This window comes from Theobroma cacao, chromosome 3 (assembly GCF_000208745.1).
Source record: "Theobroma cacao cultivar B97-61/B2 chromosome 3, Criollo_cocoa_genome_V2, whole genome shotgun sequence".
In the NCBI taxonomy this organism is placed as follows: Eukaryota; Viridiplantae; Streptophyta; class Magnoliopsida; order Malvales; family Malvaceae; genus Theobroma; species Theobroma cacao.
In genome coordinates, this window is record NC_030852.1 from 33,639,552 (window position 1) to 33,661,648 (window position 22,097).

Below are 22,097 nucleotides of genomic sequence, written 5' to 3' on the forward strand. Positions count from 1 at the left end.
TCCCAATGGTACAACGCATCCAATAATTGTATCTATAATTAGTTATACCAAAAAAAGGATTTTCTTCCCAAAGAAATAAGCAAATCAATTACTTGTTTTTTCCATAGTTGAAATGTAATTGAAAGATTATTAGTACGTTTTAGACACCGCAAGCATTGAAATTTATAAAATCAGACAAAACTAATTGTACAAATAAGCTGACCATTCGTGGATTGGAAAATTTAATTCCTTTTTGGCTATGCCTGCCTTATCTAATATTTGACTTTTTCACTTCCTAGGTTATACGGTTGCACTGGCAGTTTTGACACTTCTTATGGTCTTTTCAAAACCAAACCTTTTGAGTAGAAACAAAATGGAAAATTTGGGTAATTTTAGTGAAAAATGAATTAAGTACATGAATTGTATGCAATCTTATCAAAAGCTATGTAATGTTTGGTATGAGATGCGCATGTTAGGGTTGATCATGCATTAAATACAAATAGAATTGCAACAGAAGAAAATGAACAACCAAAACGCACCTTACCTTATTAAAACTCTCTCTTGTCGAATTGAGCACTAAAACAAGAGTAAGGATATAACTATATGATCATGTCATATTACTTAAATAACAAAGGAAGTTGGATCTTTTGTTAAATCACCATAATAGCCCCGAAAGACTCAACCACCTCAGCCTGGTTGTTGCAAATCAAAATTATCTAAGAATTTCTTATGCAACCTCTAACAGTGATCCACACTAATGAATCTGAACATTCTTTCCCAAGGATTGAGAGTGTTATACCGTAGCAATGTGTTTGCAAATATAAGTTTCATAAACTCAAATTCTCACATAAACAGCCTTAGGGCTGAACACACAAGCACAAAGTGAGAGAAAACATTTTTCTCTTCACAAAGGATGCGGTTAAGGTAAGAGTGTTTGTAAGTGTGTAGGTGACTACAACAAGATACTTATACTTTGGATTAATTTAAACTCTAATTAAGTTAATTACATAACTTTTATATAATTACTAATTAACCCACTAACTTAATTAAATTATTTAATTAAGTCCTTAAAAAGTTTTTAACTTTTAATTTGATTAAGTTTGACTTAATCCCTTCTTCCATTTTATTTTTAGTATTCATTTTGAATATGTGACCCATTATACTTCCAATATGTTAACAATGAACTTAAGATATAATCTTTAAGTTAAAACTTAGGATTAGATAAATTCAAACTATTTTGAATTTATCATTAATCAAATCAACTATTTAAATTTCATAAATCAAGAGTAAGATCTAGCAATCTATCATGATCACTCAAATGTTAGAAAATCCAAAATGATTTGACTCAATCTCTCAATAATACATCAACCAATAACAATTTAAGAATTATGCTTTGATGCATGAAAATCTTATAATTGTAACACTTTACAATTCTTTTGCAAGGCATATTAATTTTTTGGACTTCATCTAATAAGCTTATATACAATAACTTATTGATGAAAGAAAACCTTAGATCACTCGTTATAAGTAGTCTTGTTGCATGGTTAAGGACATAATTATTGAGCAATCCGATTGACTGTAGGGCTTATATCTAATAATATATTTTTTATAATGTCTGTAATTAAATTAAATTACAGTAAATTAACAAAAAGCATGATGGACGTAGTTGGTATGAAATGGGCTTCCATGATGTCACCAGCCTTGTGAATGCAAGGGCGAGTTTCAGATGCAATTGGTCATAAGATCCAAAGCCCACTAGAAATGCTTGACCTTGGATAGGCATTAAAATTCTTAACCTGCTGATGGGCCTTTACATATCGGTAGCCTCAGAAATGGAAATCTGTCGCTAGCCCACTTGGTGCTGTGCTTCGGCCATTAATCAATTCGTCCGATTTGTTTTGCTAGATGTTAGTACTTACAAGTTGTTATGATTTTTCTTCTGTGCTTTCGTCCACGTACAAGTGGCTCTCGTTCGATTGTGAACTTAAACATTATATCTATCATTTATGTGAAACTAAACCACCTTATAAATTCTAATCCTGGCATTAAAGAGCAATGACTAACGAGAAAGTTCACAACATTCGAGAAATGGGATATTTGTAGTTTAGACTGGGTCATGGAATTAATTGGGGTAGAGAATTTAAAAATATCTAAGATTGACAGGGATTATTTCCTGTCAATTTCGTCAGATTCATTAACTGATTGATAACTGACATACTGATGTCTGCTTGCCTTCTCTACTTTTCTTTTCTATTTTGTTTTTGTTTCTTTCTTCGGAGGCGTGCAGCTGAACAGTCTAAACAAAGCACTGTAGCTGTTGAAGTACACAAGTTCAAGAGAGTAAAAAGAAATGGGGAAAGATATGACTGCACAGTATTCTTTAGTGTCAGCTGTAAAGGTTAGAACTGATAGTTGTAGTAGATAATAATTGATATTCATATTCTGAAAGAATGAAAGAATAAATTTGGCCTAAATTTCAATTGTTTTTTGATTAAGAGCCTTGTATCTCCATTTTTCTTTCTCCAAAAAATCAGCATCCAGGAACCGGGAAACAAATGCCCAAAGCCTATATATGTCTTCAAAATTTGTAAGGAATCCAAGTGCAGCTGTGACTACAGATATTCCAGAATGAAATTTATCTCTCTTCTTGCTTGAGACTGGTTCTTCAGCTTCACTTGTTCTTGTCTCCAATTGCTTCTCCTTCTCTTCTTCATGCTTATCCGAGAACCAAATGTGCTGCAAAAATCCAATGCTTAAAGAAATATTGTTTCTATCAGCCAGCTTTTGTACCAATACAGGATCAATCTTCTCACCTTTCCAATCGAATACATTAAATGCCACGGCGGGTCCTCGATCAAACATTATTTTGGGTCCATAAATTTTGACCGCAGGAATTCCATTTTCTGAATGTGGATGTTGAAGGCTCATCAGTGCATTCACCAACCAGTTGATCAGGTTCCTTGTCCTGCTGCTGATTAGTATCAGGCCTAATGAATCTGCATGATCCAAGCTTCTACATTCGATTTTCGGGTTTTTACTCTGACTTGTATTGTTGATTATTGAGCTAGCTGATTCAAAGGATGTTTCGATTACTTCTTCAATTTCTGAAAATGATACAGTCTTTTGTTTTCTATTGATTCCTTCAGTTTTGTGCAAGTCCAGAGTAGTTTCATCTCTCCGCTGTTGAATAGATATCGGGCCTGAGAATGAACCTTGAGCAGGAAATTCTTTCGACTTCTTTCTGGTTTCAATGCTAGAAATGGCTGAACTTTCAGAGATTCGAGTTGGCTCTGACGCTGGGACAAGATTCACTATTCCTATACTTGTAGCAGTTGTTGAATCCTTCAAAACTGAAGCACTGGATTTCCTGATAAACAAGCAACAGAATCCCGATGGATTTTCTCCAAAAACCTTAAAAAATGAGCAAATCAGAAAGTCAGGATTAAAAAGAGATAGCCCCAAGGTCTCCATGTCCTTAGCTCCCAATGCAGATGCATCAAGCAAAACATGCCACCCATTCTCCTGAGCCAGGCTCATCCACAGATATGAATATCTTGACCCTGTAACCCTTGATTGAAGTGGGAAGACAAAAAGCCCTTTCTTCTTGTGCTTGCTTTTATTGGCTATCTTCTTTCTCAATTTCTCTGATTGGATGCTTAGATTAGGCCATGAGAAATTAGCCGACATGACATTTGCTCCTCTCTTCTTGGAGCTTTCAATCATCACTTCCACAGCCTCACTTTGGTAGTCATAAACCGTGAGAAGATTTTGATAAGACTGAAATGGATAAGACTCTGCCAGAAGCTTGGAAGCAGAGGATTGATTGGCACTGAGAACCATGGTATAATCAGCTTCTGAGATATTCATGAAAGCCATGATCCTTTTTCTGATATTGGATTCAAATTCCGACTCTTCACCACCATATAGTATCTGAGAATTCAAGTTTACTGACTTGTAGGAGATATCAAAAAATGGAGCTTCTAAAGTTACTGAACGCACTGGCGGCGGCGGCGGCGGAGAAGATGACGAGGACGCAGCAGGAGATCCTGGACATTGACTTTCAAGCTGAGAATAAGAGAAAAGGCCATGGCCAATGTAGTCAAGACAGACATGCTTGGAGAGGGAAAGATGGTAGTATTCTTGAGCTCGAATTTTATCGGCCTGATCCGTTTGGGAATATTGAGGGTACACTTTGATGAAATACGAAAATGATTCCTCAGACGAAGGAAGAGACTCATGATTGGTGAATTGGAAATTTGGGCAGAGAGAAGAAGCTGTGCAAACCTCAAACTCATACCGTGATGCAGCAGCACTGCGTGGAATCTGTGAAGTTGCAGCACGAGACTCAGGGAGGCCAGGAAAGGGATTTAGACAGCAACCATAGCAGGCTTGTGAGGCCTCTCTTAAGCAAGGTGAATGCATTCTTTCCTATATGTTCATGTTTTAATATTCAAGTTTGTCATTGAGATCACCTGGCTATTAAGCTCCTATTATATTTCATAGGGCACAAATGTATAAAGTCTTGTGTTATTATGAGCTTTGAACAGGATTGTCCAAATGGGAATCTCATCAGCAAGTCGGCATACTCAATTGACCCCGTCTTCCATGAATTACAATGTTGACCAAAAATGTGAACAAAAGACATCTAACATGTGTTGCTAATTAATACACAATTCTTTTGGTTAAAACCATATTATTGTAAAGCTCAATATGAAGTACCCTTTATAGATAAATAAACATCCAAGATACTTGAATAAGAGAAGTGAATTATGAAGACTAAACAGACAAATTTTGTAAAAATCTTGTAAGCTTCACCCTTACATGTAATTGATCGATAGTAAAACTCACGGAATGATTGGTTTTCGTGGAAATTTCTTTCTATAAACAAATGAATGACCAAAAACAAGTCAAGAAAAGTTAAAAGGAAGGAAAGTCATAAAGTCATATCATCCATAAAATTGTGTAATCGATGACAAAATCCTGAGCAAGCCAAACTTCTCCATCACACTTTCCAAATCAGAACGTCATTTGCCCCTTTTGGAATCACAATGACCTTGTAACGGGCTAAGGTTGGCGCTAAGTACATCAAGTTTCTTAGTCATGCAGATGCGAGTGAGGAAACCTACAAGCAGAAAAGGGCAAGGGAAAATCTGGAAGTGGCCGGCTTCTTCATGCGTCGTCGTCATTAGTTCTATATATACTGCTTATTTCTCTTTACTTTGTCGATCTATCGTAACTCACACTCTTACTTTTGCCTGAGTGACATGTTTTTTCCTCCAAAGTGTTGCCCAAAGGCATGATTGACAAGTCAAGTTCTACTGCAGAAGTTTGGCCCCAGCACGTTCGGGATCACAGGCAATTTTCAATCTTTGAACCAAAGAAAGACTCTTCACCTAAGTCATTTGTTTTTGTTTTTTGTATCTATATTTTGGGAGTATACGCGAAACATCTCTGAGGTTTCCAAGAGAATTCGACGATTTAGATTTTGGATTGGGTGTTCAAAATATAGTGAAAAATGCTGCGGCAGGATTGTCATGTAAAGACAGGACCTTAAGCACAAAATAATAACTATGTGAAGATTATAATGGATAATGGAAAGCTAATCATGATCTGCCCCACAAGATTAACTACATAATTAGCATGTGTGATTACTTTACACATTTGTAAGGAATGAATACTGCACTTTCAAATTTATCAGCAATTACGCGTTTGAAGAAAAGGTACAGTTTAGAAATTTATATCCGGACTCCCTTTCTTCATCTTCTTCGTATTTTCCTCTTTAATCTTCTTGAGGGTTGGAAAGTAGAGCAACACATTAAAGATTGAAAGGGACGAAATTAATATATATATATATATATATTGCGTATTGGTTTGGGTGATTGCATAATTTATCTCTCCTGACAAGTCATGAAAGGGACTGAACCGGCAGGGGCAGATTCCTGCTATTGCAGTTTCTGGAATCACTTCTTTTGACAATTAGAACATTGAAGACTTATTCACATCCCTCAATATTTCCTGTTCATGCGGTATCCTAGAAACATCCTAGAGTTTTCAAGTCAAAACCAGGACAGAAAGTTGTAAAAGCATTAAAAATATGTTCAGTATGCAGGACAGGACAGTAAGTTGTAAAAGTTATGTTGAGAGTGGGATTTGAACCCACGCCCTTTCGGACCAGAACCTTAATCTGGCGCCTTAGACCAACTCGGCCATCTCAACTTGTTTGCAAAGCATCTTGCTTTTTATTTGCGCGAGTTACGATGTTCGCTTTTCTTTTTGGGTGAGGGGAATGTTAAATGCAGTAGTGCGGCTAAGCCTTTGGAATTCTCCCATAAATTTCCACCATCATAAGGAAAGATTCAGCGCCAGATTCAAATAATGTGCCTAGAATTCACAAATTCATACTCCATTTTTCAAACTAGAAATTAAACTCTTTGGTACAGTTACGTCGTTGGTGCAGGCCCCAATATAATAAATGTGAAGCCGTCCCCAAGTCTCTTCTAACAAGATCTAATCCCTGTCCCCAAGGCCATGCCCTTGCTCCCGTGCAATTGCAAATAGCACTGTCAGGTGATGGTCTCTCCCAAGTCCTACCTTACCAGAATCAAAGGATGATATGAGCCATAATGCTGTTTTATTAGTTATGCACATCAGTTTCTCTTGCCATCCAAAAACAGGTAATGCCCAATCACTGCATATAATTATGTTTTCTGTACCCTATGCGTTCAAGAGGATTCTTTCATTTATATTATACAAACGATTCTTCCTTTGAGCAAAGCATGCCCTTAACCCCTTTCCAGTACTCTTTTGAGATCTAGAGTTGAGGTAACGAAGAAATTGGCATAGTTTACTTCTTTTCTTTCTACTTTTGTAAAAAGAAAAGCTTCTGAATGTTTAGAACAATTACTTCCTAGCTAGTTTCTCCGCGTGGCATCTAGATAGGGACCAGAGAATACTACCCCTAAAGGTTCTGGCCTCTAGGCCAAGCCTGCACATCCTTTGCAACTCAATGAATGTGGTGGAGGTCGAATTTACCCTGTGACGGTTTGACCAGTATGTTATTGTATTCGTTTGCTAGAAATGCTTAATTTTTTTCCTCGTTCATCCTCGTAATTTGGTCTTAATTAGTTACACATGCATAAATTAGAAGTTCAGAAAGTAAAGCTATCCATCTATGCTGGCTAAAATGGTGAAGGATGACTTTTCATACATCTGCAACAATACTATAAGCACAAAAAGAATCAGCTCTCATTTATCCCGTACGTAGTCATGCATTATCATGTTCGGCTATATTTGATACAGTACTAGTTTCTTTACTTGACGACCCATTAGGACAAGTAGCTTCGATTTTCTTAAAATGTCAATAACCTTACAAAACTTGTCAGATCAATGTCTGATTGTTTTCAGTAAAGCTATCTCGTTTTGGGTCAGCTTGGTTGCTAATTCTTATCAGTCTAAATCAGTGGAGTGCAAAATGTAAGACAATTAGAAAATCATTACCATACCAAATTCTATGAAGAATTGAAGATAATCATACTAGTCTCCCCCCTAGAGATGTTTTAGTACTCCTTTGAAGCACATGTTGAAAATCACACAAAAACAGTGGTCACATCCCTGAATGGAGTTTGCAAAGCATGACGTGAGCTTTTGGCTCGAAGAACATATGAACTGATATGGAGATTTATTTCCATATTACTGAAAAAAAGAAGATTATAATGTGTCATGCTGAAGAATATAATGCAAATTTACACTCCTTCAGACAAGGGATTCTAGCTACCCAGAACAAAACCATAATAAAAAATGAAAACGTGAAGGCGATGAACACAAAATATCTGATCATACCTTTTGAATGAGCCATAAACCTAGGGCTTTGGGAGATTTATTAAGTCGAATCAGTTACAGGGCAACTCTCCTTTGGCGAGTTATTGTTGAATAGAAGAATTAGATCTTGATTTATTTTCGATGAACATAACCTGCCAAAGGAGAGAAGCCCTACAACTAGATCACTTAGTGATCATTTTCATTGTCTTGTGGCACAAAAAAGTTTAAACTGCATGCCTCGCTCTGGTTTTGGCTGAACGGTGCAGCAGGAGATTTATAGGCTCTTCTTTAAGAGCTCAACCAATGGGATTTGTTGTTTAAGACATGGCATATGCCTAGGATATCCTTTGGTGCCTGCTTTCTACGCATCTCATGCAGGGCGCCTTTTATTTGAAATGCCTCTTACAGATGTTTGACAGATTCTATACTTAGCATGATTTAGACCTATGAATGTTTTCGATATTTCTTTCTCTCAGCTGTGTCCATGTCCATGTATATATGGGGGTGAAAGGGAGGGAGAGAAAAAGAAGAGTACTCAAGAGTAGATGCCTGCTTTTCCCTATAGTAGGTGGCACCAAAGCCTCAGCCTAGAGGTATATCCTTTGTAATATTCTTTTCTGTTTTAATTTGCTTTAAGATTTTTTGTGGAAATCCAAAATATATAACGATTGGTAGACCATGTAATCTTTTTTGTCCAATGAGAATATTTCGCAGGAGAAAGTCAAATTATCTGCAATTTTCCTTTGTCTTCCACATGCCTGATTTTGTGAAGCAACTCCAATCTTTCTCATTTTTCGTCTCTCTCTCTCTCTCTCTCTCTCTTCTCCTCTATATATTTCACAAGGTAAAAAATATATAACATATATTTATCTAAAAAATCTTGGGTTCCCAAGTCAAAATCATCGTCTCTTTACTAGGATTATTTCTCTGAAACAGGCCAACAGCTGGTAGCGACTAAATATTCTCTGCAATCTTGGACAGGAAGAATATCATTCGAATTCCTATTTATTTATTGTTTTAGGGGTGACAGGTGAGAGGTGTTGGGTGTTGTTGCCTACTAAGACTATAAAATCGCAGGTAAAACCAGAGAATTAGTCAAAGCGTGACAGACGGAGCAGCGAAACAGTTAAAAATTCAGAATGGATGTGATGAGCAACGTGCCTGCTTGAACAAAGGCGCGTGGGGTCTGGACCTGGGATTAATATTTCATGAGCTTAATTTTCTCTTTTGGAAACTTTGAAGCTATAGTACGTAGTATTAAGTTTCTTATTGCATTTTCTTTTTCCATATCTGTTCTCTTTCTCTTCTACATCTTGGTATGGTATCAGTAGACCAAATTATGAGGTGGGAAACAAAAACATAACAATAATATTTCTCGTAGTCAACCATTTATAAATGCAAATATTGACCAATCGTTGCATATAACCCCCACATTTTGGAACACTTCACGCTGGCGTAATAAGAAGACATCAGGAACATCATTTCTTAATCAAAAGAAGGAAAAATCAAGCCATCATCCATCACGTGGTTCTTAATTAGCTAGTCTCTCACTCAATATCTTGACACCCATGTACCTGCACCACATTAAATTCAAATGTCAACCGACATTATCCATGCCATAACTAATTCTGGCATGCAATTGAACAAGTAGTGCTGATCCAATTCAGAGAGTTTTAAATGCCTTAAAAGTTTGAAATGCATGAAGTATCTCATATCCTTATATATATATATATATATATATATATATATATATATATATATAAATTGGATGTTAGGAAGATGGAGAAGTGGATAGCTAGTGAATTACCTTCCAAGCATCATGACAGTGGCCTGAGGATTAGTACCAGGCGAGTAGTTAAACGTGGATCCGTCGATAACCCTTAGAGCATCCACACCGAGAACCTTATAGTCAAGATCAACAACCCTACCAACTTGGCAGCCTCCATGATAGTGCCATATAGTCATCACGGTGTCCTTGCAATATACTTCCAGTGGCATCGAGGGATTGTAGTGTTTAGGCAACAAATTCAATGGGGCACTTGCTGTCATATTAAGAAGTATTGGCCAAGACATATAGTCAAATCTGAACTTAGAGAAAGGCTTTGATTCAACAATTTTCTGTATTGTTTGAATTCCTTGGACACATCGTTGCAGATCTTGAGGATCCTTGAAGTAATTGAAGGTAACGGATGGATTATCGTTTAGATTACGGGTTCGAAGCTCCAAATGCCCTGTTGAAATTGGACCCATAATTTTTTCTAGGATAAATCCACCTCTAAAAGCTGGCTTGTCTTGATTACTCGAGTATTCAACAGCTTTGGCTATGGCTTCTGGGGACCTTGGTTTCGGTGGCACCGTTGATAGCTGACCAATCTGCATCGTCAACAAAATAAATGCACCACCAAATTTCAATAAAAAGACAGAAAAATGCAAGTTACTCCTCTGGCAGGCCCAGGCTAGATTAGAGGCTTGGAGTAGTTTCGTTTGGGCAAGCGTTTATGCTTTAGGGGCCCAATAAAGCAAGGCATAAAAGGAAGTATTATACCTTAGGGGAGAACATCCTGTAATCTCGTGAAGAAGCAGCACCACCAGCAAAGTTTTCTCCACTAGCGGCTTCAATGTAGGATCCAAAATGGGTAATGCCAACGACTTGGATAAGTGAAACCTCAACTGGTAGAGGAGAAGGGACAAAAACGGCGTTCATGGGGTTATCAGACATGCCCTGGCCAACCAGGGGTTGGTCTAGCACCACAGTGATGTTGTGGGCCTTGAGGTGGGCTGTAGGCCCCACTCCGCTCAGCATTAAAAGCTGTGGGCTTCCCAGTGCTCCTGCAGATACAATGATCTCGTTTTTGGACCCTTTCTTCAGATAGGCTTTGTGCTTGGCCCCTGATGCATCTCTGAATATCACTCCATGGGCCTTTGGCCTTCTATTCCCTGTTATTGAAATGGGTGGTTGTTATTTACATATGAGTTACTACCTGCTAAAGTTCAGAATTTGAGCTAAGTTATTAGTTAATGCACCTTTGATTGCAAACAAGATTTTGTGAACGGAAGCATGCAAAAGGACAGTGAGCCCACTGGGGGTAGCATACTCCAACAAATCAGCAGCTGTGTGTCGATTCCCTTGCTGATCAAATATGGTTCCACCAACTTTGGTCCCAAAAATATGGTCATAAGTGAACCCATTGAAAGGCAGCACCCCAGCTTCTATTAGACCATCCCTCACGGCTGACTGCCATTGTCCCATCGGTGGCTCAAATGCCACTAATTTCTCGACCCACTGGTACGATTCATTCACTAACCGTCCATCCCAACCCGCTTGCCTAGTAGTAATTAACAATAACAACAAAAGAAGTCATTTTCAATCAAATTTAAATCCCTGAATTTTCACATGCCAAATTTGTCACGGGACGGTACATAGTCTTGGGTCAGTTGGACTTGGCCCGTAATTAATATATGCATGATTTTATTGACTTCAGCCATTGTCAACGAAAAAAACCTATAGGAAAGTTTCAGCAGTTTCTCTATGATTGGTATACCTGACGTATTCAGTGCCAGCGCGTGTATAAAACCCTGCATTCAGACAACTTCCGCCTCCCAAGACGCGAGCGCGAGCATTAATCACGCCGTCTTCGGAGATGAACCGTTGCGAAGGGGACGACGGGGAAACGTCGGAGAGGGCAGCACCGAAGCTGGCCATGTTGGAGATGTTGGGATTACCATAGGGGGAGCCACCTCGTTCAAGGAGCAAGACGGATGCATTTTGAGATAACGTGGCAGCCAAAGGGCATCCGGCCGTGCCACCACCGACAATAATGTAGTCGTAATATGATAAGGATGGAGCTGACGTTGCATTGTGCATGAAGGAGTAGTTCGGAGCTGTTGGGATAGCGACACACTGATAGATAAGTCTCACGTTTATGCATAAAAATCATAGTATTTGTAAAAATACTATACTTCTTAGTGTTAACCCATTGTAAAAAAACCCATGTTTCTTTCACTTAAAAGAGCATTAATTTAAGAAGACAATGGGATGAGAAAAAGACATGTGAAAATAGATGTGTCTAATATTAATTTTATAAAATTATGGACCAACTGGGCAGGTGTTGTAATTATATAGAAGATTGAGCAGATTACTAGTGGTAACAATCATTGAGTGGATTCCAGCGAAGAAGATTACGTATTTAGTCTTGAAATTACAGCCCAACCGTGGAGGCGGCATTAATTTGGCCTAAGTTTCAGTAACAATAAATGAAAAGGGTCCATGATGCAAGCCTAAGACAAACACCTCTATGTTTGTTGTCAGAATAATATATACTTATAATTTGGTTATTAGTATGTCTAGTTCTAGCTGCTAAGAATAGCCTATGGAGCTTCATTAATGGCACAATCAGGAAGTGTTTGCTCGAAAATGATTTGAGGATTTGGCGGCCAAAACTGAGCTTTGCACCTATTCTCTACACTGGAAAAAGTTGACTGCTAATTAATTGGATCCATCTGGTCCATTACTGGTTAAAAAAGCATTAGATTAGGCATGTAATCGTGATTAATTAGCATTACTATTAGCTAGTATTAGAATACATAGCCTTCTTAATTATGATTAGGACTTGTTTTTACTCTGAAGTCGAAGAACAATAGCTGCAAACCAGAAAGGAGATCAAACACAGAGTCTAGTCCAATCTGATTTCATGTAAAAGGGCCTCAAACCCATATACGAAATTTCTTCACTTCCTACAATTCGTTGCTCAAGAAACAGTACTACTATATTACTCAATTACGTATTGGTAATAGTTTGAAAAGAAGGTAAAAGAAATAAGAAAATTGAAGTTAAGTACCTTTTTCAGAGGCAGAAAAGCCATGGAAGAAGAGAATTCCGGCCAAGGCAGCGCCCACAAGTTTCCACCACCCAAGACTCATCGTCCCAAATGAGAGCTGAAAGACAAAAGACTTTGTTGAAAATGATGAGGTTGCTCTACGTATACCAATGAAAAACAACCTGTGTCTTGCCTCTTATATATAAAAACTTTAAGGCCAGCAACAATCTCTACGGGGAGATAGGTTGTGGGAACAAAGATTCTTGCTTGGTTTTATCGGTCACACAAGCCAAACAAACAGAGTTGAACATCCAATCTTGTAGGGAACAGCTTCACAAAAGTTCAAGAAATGCACAGAATGTGATTCCCAGGACCTGATCCAGGAAGCAAAATTTGTAGGACAGATAAAGTGAACTAGTTCTACTTGTTTTTGGTCCGGAAAAAGAGAGAGCTATATTAAGAAATGAAACTCGGGATACCCATTCAAGTGGGCTGATATATATTAATGTAATAATACTTCCATCTACCAGAATTCCTTGGCTTGCTATATGCATGCACTATAGAAGTGGCACAGACAGAGAAGTGGGGAGAGGTGGCAGTTGGGTGTGGTTTAATGCACCGAATGGCTAACAGCTGCAAATATGAAATACCCAATGTTTTAGGCGAAGAAAAGTAGTTACTTAAGTAACAAACAATAATGGCACGCATTTTTTTACTTGTATATCTTGTTTTCATTTTGTTTCTGATATATAGTTGAGATTCCAAAAAAGAATATTTAACTAAAAGCCTCTTCAGGTAAGATGTAATAATGGTTGAGATAACACCTCTCTCTCTCTCTCTCTCTATATATATATATATTGGTTTTTGTTATGGAATTGATGGTACATGAGATTTGGATCCAAAATTCATAATCTGAATAATGCCTTTGGTATTTTGCTTGATACCTCGGCTTCGTCGCTTCTTTAAAGACCATTGAGTTTGCAGTCTAACTAACAACAACTACAATTTGATCATTTACATGTACCTAATTAAATCCAAGCTAGTACTTTAATAGCTAATAACTATATTGTACAGTGAACACTTATGTATATGCTAATTTCTTATTAATTCATTTTTTGGCTTTATTTGGGGGTACAAAAAGGAATTTTATGACTTGGGTTTAAGATTTTCCTTTTTCTTTCAAATTTTATCTTACTTCTCACCGCTTGAATTAAGTCCAAATAATATTTTCTTTTAAAATAAAAGAAATCAGCAGCTGGGCACACGTAATTGATTGCTGCAGCTCTTATCCATGTGAAGTCTGTAAAGTTCAAATTTCTTCGTAAATACTATAAAAAAAATGAAAATAAATTTGATTTATGGATATATCAAGAGAAAAAGAGATGATCTAGAAGGATTCTACAGTGAATGCTAAATTTGTTGGCCATTAAATAGAGGAGTATCTGATATGACCACGTATTGAAAAGCACTTGGCAAATAAATATCATTCAAAGGCTTCCACTCAAGGGTTTTTGTGAAGATGAAAATAATTGCTTAATAATGATGTGATAGAGGAAAGGTAATAATTAAATCCAACAAACTGCGTAGGCACTAAATGCCCACCAAGCCAAATTTCAAAGTTAGTCTTCTGTTTTGCCGGGCCCCAAACAAAACCCTCCACAATTTCAGGATTAATTAAGTAGCTTATTTTGGCAGCTGTCATTTTAAGCTTTTGGTTGGTGCAATCCATAGTCCATACATACAGCTAGTATTGATTGTTGCTCGACTCGCAAATGCCAATTTCAAAACATTTTAATTAGTGTGGCACATTTTTAAGCTGCAGATGGCTAAGAGGCTTCGTTCATATAAACAAGCAAGATCTTTAGAACAAATCCAATTCATCCACTGGCCTCTTTTTTTCTTTCTTCAATTTTGATGAAGAGATCGTCAATTTCATAAGCCAACTCATTCCAGATTTTACATAATCTGGTTGATCTGATCTGATGGCAGGAAAATTATATTCCAACGAGATGAAATATGAGGGAAGTAATAATGATCGGAGTAACAACTTAGCAGCTTTAATTTTGAGCCCTCAATAGGAGGGAGCTAGAATTTTGTTAACTTACAATTATAGAGGATAATCAATGCCTAAGTTTCTTCCAATACACAGCTTTGACATGAAAAATACATATAATAAAAAATTAATTGAACAGGAAAAAAGAAAAGTAAGGATTGAATTGGGAAGGGAATAATGAATTTTTTTTTTTTTTGAATCGATCAATACAAAGAGTTGTAGGTGAAGCATGTCGCAACAATAGAGGAGAGGCATATTATTAGGGAAGGAAGTAGAGTGATATTCAAAAGCTTACTCTCACCCAAGTACCCAGCCAGTGTTATGGTAGCATCTGCGATCACTCGAGCAATGGTCCCAGCTTCTGTTGAAAGCAGGCCTCCGTTGTAGGTTCCGCGGGAAAGCCTAGATGACATTACCCGAGAAAGCAGTGACAAGTTGACACCTGGAAGGCAAGAACAATTGAAGAAGAAAACCCAGATCAATAAAGAGATTCAGCGTCACTCTGTTATGGTGCTATGGTGAAAAGGAAACCAAGGCTTTCCTTCTCAGAATGAAAGAAAGGTGAAAACTAAACAAGATGCACAATCGTTCATAGAAGGTGGAAAGGAAACCAAGTCTATCCGTCACTCACTTCCATGAGTAGAAGTGCAGGCACACCCAACCTTTGTGCACCATACCTATCTCAGAATATTAACTATTATTCCCATGAGAAAACCAAGTTAAAAGGTCTCTACCTTCAAGTACTTCGGCAAATACAAACGTGATGAGCCCTGAGCAGACATACTGTGGCACAGTGTATGGTAATATAACATGGAAGCTTAGCAGTATGCCTACGCAAACCATAATTTCAGATGCCAACAAAATTTGCCTGCAATGAAACATTGAAAATGGATGCCTCAGACAAATAATTCCAGAGCTCAAGATCAACAAATACTAAGTTATGCAAAATAAATTAAAAGTTGAAAGTGTGCAGGCTCTTAAGAGATGACCTGTCTTCAAACATGTTGCTAATGTAGCTCCCAACAACAATGTTTACTGGAAGAACTGTTAAGCCAAGACAAGCAAGAAAGATGGCAACTGTGCCTGTTGACCAGCTGAAGTAGTATGTGGTGATGACACTAGATTCTGAAAGTAAAATTTCCATAGCATACTTGAGCATGAAATATATCAACAACTGAACCTGATGATATTAGAAGAATTTTTGTCAGCAAACACTTGGATATTAATAGTACGTAAGCTTCACACGGTTGTTTTATAAAAATTTATTCTTAAAATTGCTCAACATCTAAGCTCATTTTCGTGGCCTAAATAAATACACAAATCAAACAAGTAGATAATCAGCAATGATGCTTGTTAACCAACGACAGTCCAATGGTTGCATATCCTTTAACAAGATATATATAAACATAAATATCTTGCACATATTAATGTATTCAATATAATCAATATAGATTATCAGTTTAAAAGATGCAACCGACAGATACCCTTCTGCATTTTTCTTACTTCAAATAAATTTATAAATTTGGTTCTGAAATAATGTACCATGTCACTGGAAAATTGTCAGCATTGGCTCAATATAAGTTATGAAAGTTGTTCTTCTGCCTTAACATGATATAATTGATTTGTGTGTCAGAAACATCCATGGAGATGAAATTCATTTTAAATTCTCAAGACAAACTGGCAGTGAAGTTAAGTAGACAAGTATTTTTTTTTTTAAACCCCAAAATTGTCACTTCCAGACATCTCTTTCTCTTTCCTAACTCAAGATACTAAAATTCTGTTTTATCCATGACCAGTAATTTCATGTTTCAGATGACTTCAGATGCACAATTGACCAATCTATTAACTTTCGAAGCTCAAGCCATCTTTGGATTAATCATATACCTTTACTGAGGGTGTAAGTAGTCTATAAGCTGATGCAATTGATGTAGCTGGTTGACGAGATTCTTCAGAAGCTTCTTCACTTCCATCACCTTCTTGGTCTTCATCATCTTCTTGCTTGTCTTCAGAAGTAATGAGCAATGGTTGTTTCAGACCTTTCTCAAGTGCATCGTTTTCTGCTGGTTCTGTCATGCAAATCAATTATTCAAATGCATTGCTTAAGATGTTAATTTATGATATAAAATAATCACCATGGGCAGAAGTAAAAAAGATAGGGGTTCAAATAAATTTTTGAGTATATAAAAATAAACATACTGCAAAAAACCCTGATCATTGACAAAGACATAATTGCATGCATAAAATTATCGAGCCAAAAGATCATTGATAGAAGTCAACTCACCAGAATTAGATGCATGAGGTGAAGGCCTCTCTTCAACATCATGAGACGGTTCTTTAAATGAGATCCACAACCATATTAGATATACAAGCCAAGCTGCAGCCATGACCCATCCAGGCAAAGTGTCTTGATTGAAAGTAAGCTTGTAAATCTTGAAATTGGTCTGAAGTATGCCGGCAAGAGCGGGACCACAAGCCATTCCCAAAGCACTGGCACTAACAAAACCAGCCGATGCCTGCATGCGGATCTTTAATGGAACACAATCACTGATATACCGACGGTTAACAGCTCTTGCAGAACCCAATCTGCAATAAAAAAATTGTCCAGCTACATGATGAAATAGAAAAGATACTATATTTCTCCTAGATTCATCAACTGATAACATTTGTTGGTTAAAATTCATTTTGGGACCTCAACTCATATTAATCTCTAATCGTACTCTTTACATATATCTGAATAAGCTTCAAGTTCGATGTTCAAATATTAAATAGCATCCAAGAAGAAAAAGGTGTGTTGATTAAGAGTTTCACTATATTGCAGTCTACATTGATAAAATGAGCTTCAAATTGATGCCTAAACAATGATTTTGCTACATCAGTCACTACAGGGCTATCAGTTCTAATGTGAGGGAAAGAAGATAAGAGGAAGATTACTTACCCACAAAAAAGACGGCCCAATAGAAGAACCACTAATGAGTTCATGTCATAGGCCAGCGCATACATGGTATTTCCCACAAAAAGGACAATGCTGCTAAATACGAGAGGTCTGAAGTAGGATCTATTAGACCATGCACTAAAATACACTGAAGAAAACACCTGTGCAACAGCCATTGCCCCAATAACAACACCACAAACTGTTGCAGCAGCTCCAAGGCTCATGGAATAGTCATCTGCTGTGGGGACGATAATATATGTATTGACCATATAAAGGAATGTGTTTGCTAAGTTTAAGAGGAGTGACATAAAATGGTATCTCTCTTCATCAATGTGTTCCTCAGTAGGAGCAGGTAGCTCTTCTTGCATAATGAGAGCATGTTGTGCCAGAAAGTTCAGGAAGTTTGTTGAGTAAGATAACCTATCCACAGCTGCTTTTATCAAATCAACTACAGGATCCTGCAGATGACCCCAGTAAATAACATAGCATAGCCATAGCCTTATTATCATAACACATATTGGAGAAGAAGTAGGATGAATAATTAGTACAATAATATATATGAAAAAAACCTGGAGAGGAAGAGCAGGTGGATCATAAATTGATAAGTAGCTTCCTTGACGGTCCTGAAGTTCATGAAGATTGCGAGATACTGCCCCAACAACAGCCCCTAAACCCTGCAAATTACATAACAGAGGGTAAGCTTCCTGGGTAGCAACCAACATTACTTTTGCATACCCTATCATACATGTTTACAATCTCGTCCAAAATGAGCAAGAGCTCAATAGCAAAACCCTGTCTACAAGCCTTATTAAAGATAGAAATGGCTAAGAGGAAAAGCAAAGCCTGTCCGACTCTGACACATTACCACATGCTTGAACACCTGCTGCAGCTGAGAGTAAGGATGATTAGCACGAGTTTTGACATAGTAATCGGTGAATCTATAGCCAAAGCGTTTATCAAACTTTTTCAATATCTTTCGCAAACCAATAGCATTCATTTCCACAAAATAAAGAAGCTTCAAAAGATCTTGTCCCACTGCTCTATATGCCTCTCTTAGTTCAGCTATTTGGGAAAATTCTGGCTGCTCCTCAAGAGCATCATGCTGTTCTCTAAGTTTTGTCAACCTGCTTGCAAGTAGTCCTTGTTGCTCCAACAGAAAAAGGACAATCTTCTCAATCTGAAATATGTTACCCGACAAAAGTATGTGAGACACATCACATTTGGGAAAACCATTTTTCATGATGCTATCTCATGGTAGTAAGCCATGCAAGAAGTTCCCACTATACTGGCATGTTGACTGAGAGAGTGCAAAAGGTGCAAATATAAACAAGTTTGCAAATACACAAAATGCACTCAACCAACAGGTTCATTGACATGGTAAAATGTTCTAATATTCTCTGAGACAATCAAAACTTTATGACCAATTGATATAATTTCTCTCAACACACAGTATTGTGCTTCCTGGGGGTCACGACTCATCTCATTTCTCATAAAAAGCATTTTAAAACACTTTTTAGCAGTTAACAGAAGCACTAAAATTTGATTCAACAAACTAGCAGCAAAAGACAGAGATAGTATGAATATTAAATTACAGAAATCTCCCCATGAACAAATTTACATTCTTTTCTTACTCCAATACTGTCAAAACCGACACTTTTCCCCTTAACGTGCCATGAATGGTGAAAAGCAATGCATATGGAAAGGAGCAACACTAAATAAAAATCTGAATCTATGAAAAATAAGGGGAAAGAAAATAGATTTCCAAAGTACAATATTATCATATAAGTATGTTTATAACAGTCTTTCCATAATAACCCTATAATTCACACTTTTGGTCTCAGGATTCAATGAAAAACAGAAGCAAATACTTTTAGGTGCATTTTCCACAATACCTGATTATCCAGCATTCTTGAGAAGTCCTTGAGAACATGTCGGCGATCTAGGGTACCCACTTCAATTTGATGAGCATACTGTTTCACTCTCTTTTTCATTAATTTGTAGTTTATGTAATATCTGTAAAAGATCAAATTAAAATATTTGCACAGTGACAACATTCAACTTTTGCCAACATATAAAACAACCTCTCTCACACATCTCTATTGTCTGATTTGCATCAGGGAGAAAAACTGTATGAGATTAATCTTGAATGAAGAAACAAATTGTTATATCATATATATAGAAACATGTATATTCTTAATGATCAAATAAGATTGCTAATGGCAAACAAGTACCACATAGTATCAGATAGGGTAACAATTAGTTTTAATATATATATATATTAAAATGCATCTAGCAGCTGTTTGCACAATCAAAATGCATATGGTGTAAATAGGGCAAACCTATCTATTTCTTTTTATTTATTTTTTGAGAAAAAAAATAAAACAGGGTAGAACTATCAAAACACACAATGCATAGAAAACAATGCCCTGAAACATTCAAGGAATTTCCAAGATGCCAATTTAAGCAATATATACAAGAATAATAATATATGAAAGATACCCTTGCCATTCTTGAATCTGTCTTTCCTTCAACTTCTTCCCAAAAGCAACCATCTCTCACTACCTATAAATGTAGAATAATATTAGAGCATAACAAAAAGCCGAAAGAAAAATTATACCACATTTGCATTCTTTGATAAATAAAACAGAAAACATGCAAAAAAGTGTAAGAGTTATCACGGAACTAGCAGCCTGTCTGGAAATGGCTTTGAAAATTTTTCCCCTAAAGGCAGACTTAACACTAAAACTTCAAAATCTTTCAAGCATTTTCATAGTGCGTAATTAATTTTTTTCAATGTGGACATGCCAAGTTGAGTGAAATATGTATCAACCATGAAACAAACATCAACTAAATTTACTAAAATCCATAAATTATAATCATCCTCTGAAGTTAGATAGTTCAAGGGTTCAAACTGCTGGATTTTCATTCTCAGCAAGCGGTATGAAATTGAAAAATCAAATAAAGAGTACAAATAACGCATCTTCTCTACTAAATTTAAGTAGACCCATCTACTTCTGATATTGAGAGGTTAGCTAGACTATACACCAGGACAATTATTCACAATGTACAGTCTACTCAAGTACGGTAACATGGACATGACCAGCACAACTGCTGCAGATATTGCACTCATTAAAAGTCCATTCAAACTAAAGTAAGTTCACAGCAAAAAGAATGCATTAATCCAAGGGCCTTAGCATACCTGTAAAAAAAAAACAAATAAAGAAAGAAATATGCTTTTTTTTTTTTTTGCATTTCAAATCCCACATTGCATCCATTGCCCCAAAAGAAAAATGAAAATCATACATAATATGGACCACAACTTTTCAACACAATTCAAAGCAATATAGATCACTGGTATAGTATTAAATCAAATCTAAATACGTCATTGCCTTGTCAGATTAGACGAAGACCAGGGGCAGTTTAGCTGCCGATTCATGAAAATCAGTTATTCCATTTAACTCAAACTTTTCAAAGTTACTGTATCAAAATATATCTTCGCTTCTACGGTTGATCCCTGAACTATCACTGTATCACACGCACTGAAAAGCCACCCAAAATTGACCTAGTCAAAGAATTTTTGAGGTAGTTATGGATGAAAAAACAAATGCTAAGTCTAAAATTCAACGCAACTTTCTGATTACTGAGTTAAAAACGAGCTTTCTTTATTGAAAGTGTGACAGTCTATCTGCAATAATTAACTAAGTAACACTTCTAATGATGCATACTTATGAGGATTCAAAAGAAATAAAAAAAAAAAATCAAAAGCAACGCTCTTTCATAAAACGGTGAATTATGCAGCTGGCAAATTCTAGAGATTTCTAACGAAGCTCTGCTTGTCTGTTTGGTCACCAAGAAAACTAGACAAAAACAAAATTGGAAACTCGAAAATCGAAAATCACTAGCTAACAAAATGAGAAAACAGAACTGAACGAAGCCTAATCAATTATACTTCATTTATCTTGTCTTCGTTGCTTCTCAGCAACCAAACAGAGTAAAAAACCGAAGAAATGATAAGAAAGAAATGCATTCACCTGATGAAACAACCGAAAAAAAATGCTCTCTCTTATCGTTGACACGAACTTAGATGACCATCAACGAACCATAGGAAAAAAAAATAGAACAAGCGAGATTTCGCGTAGCAAGGCAATCTTGCTTTCAATGCTCTGAAGAATATGATGAAAATATACCTTTGAATGGATCGAGAACGAGGAGGGGGAAAAAGAAAAACAGAGGGGATTTTCCTTTTGGTTTATTATTATTACAGAGAAAAGCGGATCTGTCACTTATCGGCTAACGCAATCTTTTAAACGTCTGAGCTGGAATGTTGGTGAATGATTTTGGGCAATTAAAGGAAGAACGAAAATCGAAACGTGGCAGGAAGTGATTTTTTTTTTTTTTTAAAAGTTTGTTTTGATTATTGTTGGTTGAAAAATCTTAGCTTGGAATCATTATTCATCCAATTACGAGAGAGAGAGAGAGAGACTGCTTTATATGGATT

General features: G+C 36.7%; 3 protein-coding genes, 1 long non-coding RNA gene and 1 other non-coding gene across 6 annotated transcripts; 1 reads left to right on the top strand and 4 right to left on the bottom strand.

Annotated features, from left to right (window-relative positions):
* On the bottom strand, nucleotides 2,392-4,591 carry LOC18606439 (molybdenum cofactor sulfurase). Of its 2 annotated transcripts, XM_018117753.1 has the most exons (2): nucleotides 2,793-4,591; nucleotides 2,619-2,715 (listed from the first exon to the last, which is right to left on the bottom strand). In XM_018117753.1, the coding sequence occupies exons 1-2, from the start codon at nucleotides 4,399-4,401 to the stop codon at nucleotides 2,696-2,698; spliced, it is 1,629 nt and encodes a 542-aa protein (XP_017973242.1). In that variant the 5' UTR covers nucleotides 4,402-4,591; the 3' UTR covers nucleotides 2,619-2,695. The 2 variants fall into 2 exon arrangements, with proteins under 2 accessions (XP_017973241.1, XP_017973242.1); XM_018117752.1 differs by having other exon boundaries at nucleotides 2,392-4,590.
* Nucleotides 6,098-9,084, top strand: LOC18606440. Its single transcript, XR_001927171.1, has 3 exons — nucleotides 6,098-6,653; nucleotides 8,274-8,390; nucleotides 8,734-9,084. It is a non-coding gene; the product is annotated as an uncharacterized LOC18606440 (long non-coding RNA).
* TRNAL-AAG lies at nucleotides 6,115-6,195 on the bottom strand. Its single transcript has one exon. It is a non-coding gene; the product is annotated as a tRNA-Leu (tRNA).
* On the bottom strand, nucleotides 9,158-13,134 carry LOC18606441 (protein HOTHEAD). Its single transcript, XM_007040044.2, has 7 exons — nucleotides 12,808-13,134; nucleotides 12,636-12,732; nucleotides 11,340-11,679; nucleotides 10,822-11,123; nucleotides 10,343-10,734; nucleotides 9,605-10,170; nucleotides 9,158-9,371 (listed from the first exon to the last, which is right to left on the bottom strand). Exons 2-7 carry the CDS (start codon nucleotides 12,715-12,717, stop codon nucleotides 9,329-9,331), a joined length of 1,725 nt encoding a protein of 574 aa, XP_007040106.1. The 5' UTR covers nucleotides 12,718-12,732; nucleotides 12,808-13,134; the 3' UTR covers nucleotides 9,158-9,328.
* On the bottom strand, nucleotides 14,641-22,097 carry LOC18606442 (SPX domain-containing membrane protein At4g22990). The gene is made up of 11 exons (XM_007040046.2): nucleotides 21,631-22,097; nucleotides 20,099-20,161; nucleotides 19,492-19,612; nucleotides 18,465-18,776; nucleotides 18,169-18,273; nucleotides 17,603-18,057; nucleotides 16,949-17,250; nucleotides 16,552-16,733; nucleotides 15,657-15,847; nucleotides 15,402-15,535; nucleotides 14,641-15,109 (listed from the first exon to the last, which is right to left on the bottom strand). The coding sequence occupies exons 2-11, from the start codon at nucleotides 20,149-20,151 to the stop codon at nucleotides 14,871-14,873; spliced, it is 2,094 nt and encodes a 697-aa protein (XP_007040108.1). The 5' UTR covers nucleotides 20,152-20,161; nucleotides 21,631-22,097; the 3' UTR covers nucleotides 14,641-14,870.